The sequence below is a fragment of the Vigna unguiculata genome, chromosome 3 (genome assembly GCF_004118075.2).
Source record: "Vigna unguiculata cultivar IT97K-499-35 chromosome 3, ASM411807v1, whole genome shotgun sequence".
In the NCBI taxonomy this organism is placed as follows: domain Eukaryota; kingdom Viridiplantae; phylum Streptophyta; class Magnoliopsida; order Fabales; family Fabaceae; genus Vigna; species Vigna unguiculata.
In genome coordinates, this window is record NC_040281.1 from 37891952 (window position 1) to 37902086 (window position 10135).

Consider the following 10135-nt stretch of genomic DNA (forward strand, 5'->3'; position numbering starts at 1 on the left):
CTACATCTTTGGTTGATTAATACCAACGTGTATAATGTTCACAATCTCAACCGTACACATTTTTGAATAATGAATTTGATTATTTGTGCCTTTTTATTATACGTTGCTACGTGTGTAAATACAGTAAAAAAAGAGAAAGCGCGAAAAGAAAAGTAAGCAGTGTCCCCACCCACGTGGGCCTCATAATTATTGTTTGCGTACGTGAAGCATTATGAACCACATATCTCTGGGCGTAGGTGCCTTTAATTACACCCATGCTGCTTCACACCCTTCACAATTCTTGAGACCAACACACTGAGATGGCTGCTACACCAGGACTAGAGCATTCTAGGAAGGCTTTCGGATGGGCTGCTAGAGACAAATCTGGGGTTCTCTCCCCCTTCGACTTCACCAGAAGGTATGCATTTCAAACCTCTTCAATTCCTCAACCTTAGAACTACTTCATGCTTCTCATGTTCTGTTTTCTAATGGTGCAGGGAAACAGGAGACAAAGATGTGGCAATCAAAGTGTTATTCTGTGGAATATGCCACACTGACCTCCACAACATTAAGAGTGAATGGGGTCAGTCCTTTTATCCACTGGTACCCGGGTAAGCTTCCTACGCTCTTTGATCCTACGTTACAAACACAAGATTTTCACTTTTACCTTTGATTTCTCAAACAAAAAAGACTTCTTGAAATTTATTCATATACTTACTATGTAGTATGCCTTTCAAATTATAAGAGAAAATGGCTATTCTTAACTCAAATTTGGAGTGTGCACACACAAAATGTGACCCCTCATTGGATGGTCCCCTCAGAAGAAGCAAGATTTTTTGTAGTACCTACATGATAACTATTTGAAATATATTATATATATATATATATATATATATATATATATATATATATATATATATATATATATATATATATATATATACAAAACAAAAATCAAGCAATAAGATCTGCTGCATAGACGAAGTTGTAGATCTGCTAAACGGTAAGTTGGAGAATAAAGAACAGAAATTTAGACCGGTTTGCTTGAGGTACGTGTTGCACTGGGCGGAGGTACAACCATATGTATGGAACAAGTTTAGCTCATAGACAAACACCTTTGATGTAGATAATTTGTTTAATAAATTATTATTAGCCACCTTTCCAATTAAAGATATGTTATTTATTGTTTATTAATGTCAAGTTATTAGTGTTCATGATAGAATAATGCATTCTAATTTAAGTACCAAAACGTAGGCACGAGATTGCAGGTGAAGTGGTAGAGGTCGGAAGCAAGGTACAGAAATACAAGGTGGGAGATAGGGTGGGTGTGGGGTGCTTGGTAAATTCCTGCAGGTCGTGCAATAGCTGCGATGAAAATCTTGAGAATTACTGTTCAAAATCGGTTCTGACGTATGGAGCGAAGGATATTGATGGGAGCATCACACAAGGAGGCTACTCAGATCTGGTGGTTGTAGATGAACACTTTGTGATAGGCATTCCTGATAACCTACCTCTTGAGGCTGCTGCACCTCTCTTATGTGCTGGGATCACAGTGTATAGCCCTCTCATATATTTTGGAATTGGCAAACCAGACTTGCATGTGGGTGTGGTTGGTCTTGGTGGCGTTGGCCATATGGCTGTTAAGTTTGCCAAAGCTTTTGGGGCTAAGGTCACTGTAATCAGCACATCTCCAAACAAAAAGAAGGAAGCTATCGAGCGTCTTGGAGCTGACTCATTTTTGGTCAGTCGTAATCAAGATGAGTTGGAGGTACTTCAACTTTCCCTTTCCGAACCTTTCCACAGTTATTATTTGAAAGTATTTTTGTTTAGAATCTGCGTTGTATATTTTTTCTGTTCAGGCTGCAAAGGGCACCTTGGATGGTATAATAGACACAGTGTCTGCAGTTCACTCTCTGGTCCCTCTGATTGATTTGTTGAAGACTGGTGGGAAACTTGTGGTTGTTGGTCTACCTGATCATCCTTTGGAGCTACCCATCTTTCCTATACTACGTATGTATATGCACGTAAAAAATTATTACATTTGCATAAACAACCTTCACGCGATATAAATTAGATGTAAAATTAAGTGGAATATTGTTCATGAAAAAATATATTTTATGTTTGGTTTGCAGCGAGAAAGAGTGTAGCTGGCAGTTGCATTGGAGGAATAAAGGAGACTCAAGAGATGATTAATTATGCTGCCAAACACGATATACATCCTGACATCGAGATTATTCCTGTTGATTATGTAAACACGGCAATGGAGCGTCTCCTCAAAGCAGATGTGAAATATCGATTTGTTATCGACATTGGAAAGACATTGAAGCCCAGCTCTTAAATTTTCATCATCTATGTAGCAGAGGATATGGTTGTTGCTTTAAATAAGGAATTTGTCTATTGTCAATTGGATGTGTAGTTTGATTGGAAGTTTTACTGTGTACTTTTGCATTTAGGCAGTGAACGGATGATGTACTTGCAATCTTTAATATTCTGTGATTAATAAACATCTCTTTTCTAGTATTATGGGATTAATAATTATCTTTTATTTTATACTTCTATGGAAATAAATTAGGAGATATTTTCTCTTGCTAAAATTTGTATAACCCGGCAATAAAACTAACATAAATGTGCATCAAAAATTTTAGAAGAGCGTTTATGTTTGCACTATGATAAGTTGACAACAGGTCGAACACGTTCAGGAAATTGGATTTGTTACTCGTTTCGTTATTTGTAAAAACTATTTACGGGTTTTTTTTTGAACCCGTAGATATTCCCATAGATATTTTAAAAAAGAATAGCTTATAAATTTTTTAAATGAAAAATAAATAAAATTAAAAAATTAAAAAAAAATGTAAATTAAATTTTAATTTTAATTTTATTTAGATTTAAGTTAATAAAATATAAAATAAATTTTTAATTTTAATTTTTATGGATAATGAATATTCGTGACATTTTTTTCATCTCTAAGCGTCAAATTTAAGATCATAGGTCTGTGGAAGCAAGTCAAGTAGTGTACTTGTACATTCTTAATTACATACTTGTATATCATCTAGCACCTGTGAATTCAAATATATGATATTAAGAGAGGACAATATAAAATTTTTTCAGTTACCTAGTAATAATTTTAACAAAATCAGAGGTGTACATGTATACTCTCGAATGTATATAGGTTCGCTAATGTCCCTAATGATAAGTGGTATTCACCTTTGTTGTAATATCTACGGTCTATTTATTTTGTTTACTATTACAATATGAGTGTCAAAGTGAGTCAACTCGACTCACATGAATTGGGCTAAAAAAGAACAATTCAACCCAACTTATTTGTTGGTGAGTCAGAAATTTTGTAACTTACCCATCACAAGTTGGTAGGTTAATGGATTGACTCACTTACAAATGTTTTGATTTTTAAATTTATTTTATATATTTATTGTGAAAAAATAAATTGATTAATATTTTTGTAATAGTAAAATCAAAATGTATATTTACTTTTTTAAATATTATTATAAATATAATAATTAAAAATTAAAATATGAACGTATATAATTTAGAAAACAAATAAATTAAATAATTTAAGCATCTAATCTATATAAATATTGAGCAATATTTGCAATATGATAAGTAGTGTTCTAACTAATTGACTTATTGTTGCAATCTATTTATTATTAGCTTTGACTTATTGTTATTTTTTTTTCTCTTTATATCAATTAATCTATTATATTAGTTTCTTTCTTTTCTCTCTAACTAATTGACTACTACATTTAAGTGATTAACAATAGAGTATTATCATTATATTACTTTTGTGATTTTAACTTGGTTGCATAGGTACATTCTACCTCGGGTGCTCAAATTATTTATTTGATTAATGATCTTGAGTTAATTGAAAGAGATAATATGTTTCAGATACTTTGAATAATTTCTTTTCATGTTCTTTTATTCGTACTAATAAAAATCTTTGATACAATAACTAAAAAGATCAGAGATCATAAGACATAATTAGAGTTTTAGGTATAGGATAGGTACAACGAGAGTTTTCTATTAAGACTACTTAATGTCTATATTTAATCTTTCTAGCACTTTTTTCTTAGGTCTGAGACTTTGTAAAGACTAAGTTTGAAAGAAATAAATTTGATTAGAAATTCAATTACAGATTTTGTTAATACTAATTCAAGTTGCATAGATCTGACCAATTTAGTTTAGATATTCTTAGACAACTTTTTTCAACAAAAAATTACCAATTTTAGTTCTCTTTTGAAACATTCAATTGAAATTAACGGAAAACAACTTGGTTTTTATAATATATTTTTAATAATATATTTTTATTATAATATATTATGAAGACATTTTTTTATCCATTCAAATTCGCTAATAAAAAATGTTATAGTCTTATATTTATTTTCAATTATTGATGCGATAGTTACATTTTATTTTATATTTTTTAAAAATACTTTTTTTCAAGAAAAAACAATATCTTGTTATAGAGTGTCTCTTAATAAGAGATTTTATTCTGTCAACATCATATTATTAAGACTTGATACAACCTACTTTGTCGTGAAGTCTTTTTAAGGTATTCTAATATATGGATGATAGCATTCAAATTGTTCGATATAAAGAACTTGCGTAAACTTATCAATACTAATTACAAAAGATAAATCAAGTTTATATATTTTTTTTCGAAAGATAAAAATGTATCTTTTTTATTAATTTTTATTTGCGTTCATAAGATTATTCATCTATAATCAATTATGCATGTCTTTTTTTTTTTTTTTTACATCAAGACAAAATTTTCTTTGAATTACAATATGTAAGTTTCTAAAAAATAATTAAAAATAATAGTAATTTTAAAAAATATACTCAATTGTTTTATTATTAAAAGTCAAATTATAAATAGAATTATTTATAAGAATTATTATTCTCTCTTTTTTTTTTAACTTTTTCTCTGCTTTTTTTCTATATTTTTGACTTTTTCTTTGATCCCTTTGAATATCGAAATACGTCATACGACTCTTGACATTGAATTTTATAATCTTATCTCATCAATTTCTTGAATATAGTAAGTTTATCTTTTGTCTTTCTTTTTGTTCTTTTAAAGAAGACTTAGTCATTTGATCTCGATGTCATTAGTAATTATATGTCATTGGATGATGTTGAACGTTATTGAATGTGATGTGTAGAGATATGAACTATTTTAAAAATTGAAGTGTGTTTATTCTTCTATGTGATGTGTAGAGATACTAACTATTTTAATAATTAAAGTGTGTTTTAAGAATTGAAATGTGTTTGTTCTTCTTTTTTTTTTTTGAAGGGTTAAGTATTTTTTTATCTTTTAATTTTCAGTGAAAATTGAAATTAGTTATTTTTCAAAACTTTGACTAAATTTAATCATCTAACTTTATAAATACATGAATTTAGTCATTCTAATGAAATTTTTTTAGGTTAGGTTCATTTGACGTTTCAAACATATTTTCATGATAATATTTAAATTTTTTACATCATTTGACACATCTCCACTTTAATGTTAGTTCAAAAATTATTATAAAATTCATTTGAAATGTCAAATAAACTTTAAAAAAAATTGTTAAAAAAATTAAATTTACACATTACTAAAGATAGAAGACTAAATTTATTCAAAATTTTGAAGAGAAACCCATTCCAATTTTCACTAAAAATCAAAAGACTAAAAATATATCGAGTTAGCTTACCTAGTTTATGGATGTGATTTCATATTCCAAACATATTTATACTTACAGAATTTTGTGTCTACAATGAACTTATATTAGTACATTTGTAACTCTAAGAATAGGGTATTACATAACTTATTATTCTTAAATAATTTCTTATTTTATCTTTTATTAAATTAATTAAAATTTACTCCGTAACTTTCACTGATTATTTTAATTTACGTTTTTTCTAAAACAAATTTTATCTCTTTTTATTTTTTCATTTCATCCTAATTCATGTCCTTGATGACCGAATTCTAAGGAGTTTTTCTCGTCGATACTGCAAATTATTGGCAGAAATTTTACCTGTCAAGGACCGAATTTTCAACAAGCACATTAAAAAAATTCCATTTATTTTGCCACCAAGTCCGTAAGAGAAAATTTATTTTTAAGTTATTATTTGAGGAAATTTTCAATCGTTGATGTGATTATCTAAACCTTAGAAATCACCTTAACAAAAATCAAATAATAAAGGTGTAAAGATATATGATCAATGTATTTTGATTAAATTAAAAACCAAACATATCATTTTTTTAATATGAATAACTTTATGAAGTATTAATTTGTAAATAAGTGAAAATTATTCTCAGCCTTAACTGAGTTTTTTATTTTAATATTATACAGATTATTAATATGTGTGGACTAATTACAATGTTATTGGTCATTACTATCACTGGACCGGGTTGGATCATCTTCAATTAAATAAACTGATTTGGAAAGTTGAACATCGAAAAACCAAAAACACATGCACCACACAAAATAATAATTAATTTCCTGAGCAATCGCTTTCTATTCTACTGTGGTCCACCTCGCTGACAACATGTAACATTACAATTTAGATAAAAACTTGAAAATTTCAAGGATGAACTGTAGTATTCTGTATGTTTCAATAAAATTATTTTTTAATATGATTGCTAGAGAACTAATTATAATAATATAATATTATGAATTTTTAAAAATTATAAAATAAATTTTCAATATTATATTATTAGAGTAAAATTGCTGCGAAGTTATATATAAAGTAAATTTATTAAAATATTATTATTTTATTTATTTGTACTTAGTTATTTTTATTGTGGACTGGTAAAGATCAATAGTTAAAGCTACTGCATTGAATTCATGATTTAAGATAGTAAGTAAAAAGTAAACCAACTTTACACCGTCTTTTTCCTCTTTTTCACCCTTGCTTAAATGTACTTTGAGATTAACTTTTATTATAATTTGTTTTAAAAATTTTAATAATTTATTTAAATTTAAAAAGAATATTTAACAAAGTATTAACAAGTGTCAAATCACCTTTTCATGCCAAATTTTGAATAAATACCAAATTGATAGTAAAATATATTTTTTTAGATATTTAAATATATGTTTATATTTTATATTCAACTTTTAATATAAAATTATTTTATTATATATATATTTTTTATCATATAAATCTTCTTAGATATAACATTTTATACGCTTTTATTATATTTATATAATTTTTTTCCTAATACAAACAATAGCCAGTTTTACTCTTTTTTGTCCTGTTCCTTTTACCTACTTTTCACTTTAAATATATTGGACTAAAAAACGTGTAAAGTATGCTTAACCGAGCAGCATGTAACCATATTGATATTTACGGTATTTTGCTACGATCTTATAAACACATATTAATATAATTTAAAAGATTGGTTACATAAACAATATTTTTATGAAACTATTATTATATATCATTAACTCTTAAAATATTTGTATATAAAATTATTTTCACTTTTTTTATATTTCCTTTCTTTTTGACATACTTAAATTCATCATTCAATTCAGACATCATTTATTTTCTATTTTCAAACAAACTGATGATGTAATGTTTATTCGAATTTACAAAAATAAATATATTATAAAAAAGTATATAAATGTAAGTTGTGGAGGAGAAATTTGTTTTTAAAGTGAAAAAAAAAATCTTTTTCAAATACGATTTTGATTTTAATATAATGTTATAAAGAAAACAATTTTTAACTAATAAAATAAAATCATAATTTCAAATTATATGTAGTTTAAAACTAATAAAATATGTCGTTTTGTTATAATATTTAAAACAGGTAATTTTATATATAAAGTATATTAAGATAGTCTTATAAAAGATAAGACTGTAAAAGTATATCATTTATACAAACCAACTAAACCAATAAGTTTTATACATAAATTAATCGTTACTAAAGCTCTTCGAAAATCAAAATCTTTATCTATTTTAACTGATAGCTCCTCATCCTCTAGAGGTGTCTCTGAACCAGCAACTTCACTTGCTCTCACCAACATGGTGATCATTGCAAAAAAAGAAAACAGCACAAGACCACAAAATGCAAGGGTAAACTAGCTCTTTAAGAACAATCATACTTCACAAACAACCAATTTTATTACAATTATCATAAGAGATTAAGATCACACACATGTACTTTATCAGACTCTTTAGAACTTGATTGATTTATCTGGATAAGTACAACTTGAGTAGAACTAGGGACGCCTTGCACTTGTGGTGGTGGAACAACTCACATGCCCAAGCTACCATACGCAAGGTAAATCCTTTTTATTGTCATAGAACCTTGTGGTCGTTCTCATGACAGTACCTTCTGCCACTCTCACTACCTAATTATCTTCTTCTACATGAGTATTAATGACTAGTAGAGTTTCACGATTACCTTCCCAAGATATATCCTCAAACCCTAAAGATTTAAGCATTCAATGAGATTCCCTCCTTGGGAATACCCTCACACTATCACCAAATACAATTATCGTCAAAAAAATCTTCACAAGATCCTCATACCCACAATCAAATATAAACATACCTTATCATATATATTCTTAATCTCCTTTATATTCACATATTAATAATTCCATCTCAATCAATTATAATCTCAAACATATACATACACAAAGTACATCAAAATGGTGAAAATCATTTATCTAACCACAAACTTCAAAACAAAGATCCCACCAGTCAAAGTGAAGATTCACATGTCTAGGATCAGCTAGATCCAGTGGTTCACGAAATGGGAATGCTCATTTTACCAATAGGACACAAGGTAGAAAAATAGGGCGGCGCTTGGCGTTGGAAAAGTCGTGTCTGGTGCCCAGCCCCTGGAACCCATTGTCCTCTAGTGCTCGATGGTTCAAAAGTGGCGCTCGATGACACCTAGTCAGTGACCTAACGCCCGACGGTGTATTAGATACAACAATTTTGGGGAAAGTTGATCCCGTGTGCTTGACTATTGGGCACCTTACCTTTTAGTGTTTTTTATTCCAAATGGTTTTAGAGAGTTAAAATTGATACCCAATCATTCAAAACACAGACCAAACATTTTCCCAAATCAAAATCAGACACAAATCAAATATCAAACAATTCAACATACAACTCATCAATTCAAAAAAATCACATCACAATTAACTATCAAGATGATTAATTCAACAGAAAATTAACTTCTCTTACATGACAAAGTGGCTCCATAGACCCAAACAACTCTAAGAACATCAAACACTCCTAACTGTACAAGATGTTCTATCTACACATAGAAACATCACTAGAATAATCAAGACATACCATTATGATCACTGAACAACATAGTCTCATATAGAAGATGAAAACATCACATGAAAATAGAAAAAGTCTCATATTTAAACCACGATCACTTCTAAAACATCATTTACTAGGATTTTACACAAATTACAAATTTTAATTTTTTTTTTTACATTTATTAACATCATACTTTAAATATACAAGTATAATTTTTATTATTATTTTATTTCTATATAAGTTGTGTTAAACATGTACAACTTCTTTTCTCATGCCTCTTTAATATTTATATATGTTTTTTAAAGGATGTGACTTAAATTAGGACTTTCTCTTTATATATTTTAATTTCTTTTCGTTATTTTAAAATATTTAAGCAAACATATTTTTATTTTAAATTTATTCTTAATATTGTGATTAAAATATATTTTATTTTTATTCATTTTTTTCTATATGTTTTAATAATTAGATTAATGAAATAAATATTTATTTTTTTTCAAAACTTGTTATGTTTTCTTAATTTTATATGAACACACACACACATATATATATATATATATATATATATATATATATATATATATATATATATATATTTATATTGACTCTTTTTTTAAATAATTTGATAATTAAAATTATGTGTTGGAAGTCCCACATCGACTAGAGATAAGACTAATTCACAATATATAAGTTAGAGCAATCCTCACCTTACAAGTCGGTTTTGTGGAGTTGAGTTAGACTTAAAACCCACTTCTAACCTGATATCAGAGCCAAGTTAAAGTCTATCCTAGCGAACTTTTTTGGACATTCTGTTTCAACCGATATCGGGCTGCTAACGGACCACCCACTAATTTCTTGTCCCACGCACGAGGTGAATATACCTCGGCATATA

General features: G+C 28.0%; 1 protein-coding gene across 1 annotated transcript; it reads left to right on the top strand.

Moving 5' to 3' along the window:
• The first annotated feature begins 255 nt into the window (after positions 1–255).
• Positions 256–2511, top strand: LOC114177536 (probable mannitol dehydrogenase). Its single transcript, XM_028062919.1, has 5 exons — positions 256–397; positions 477–590; positions 1234–1747; positions 1839–1989; positions 2112–2511. Exons 1-5 carry the CDS (start codon positions 300–302, stop codon positions 2315–2317), a joined length of 1083 nt encoding a protein of 360 aa, XP_027918720.1. The 5' UTR covers positions 256–299; the 3' UTR covers positions 2318–2511.
• The last annotated feature ends 7624 nt before the right edge of the window (positions 2512–10135 follow it).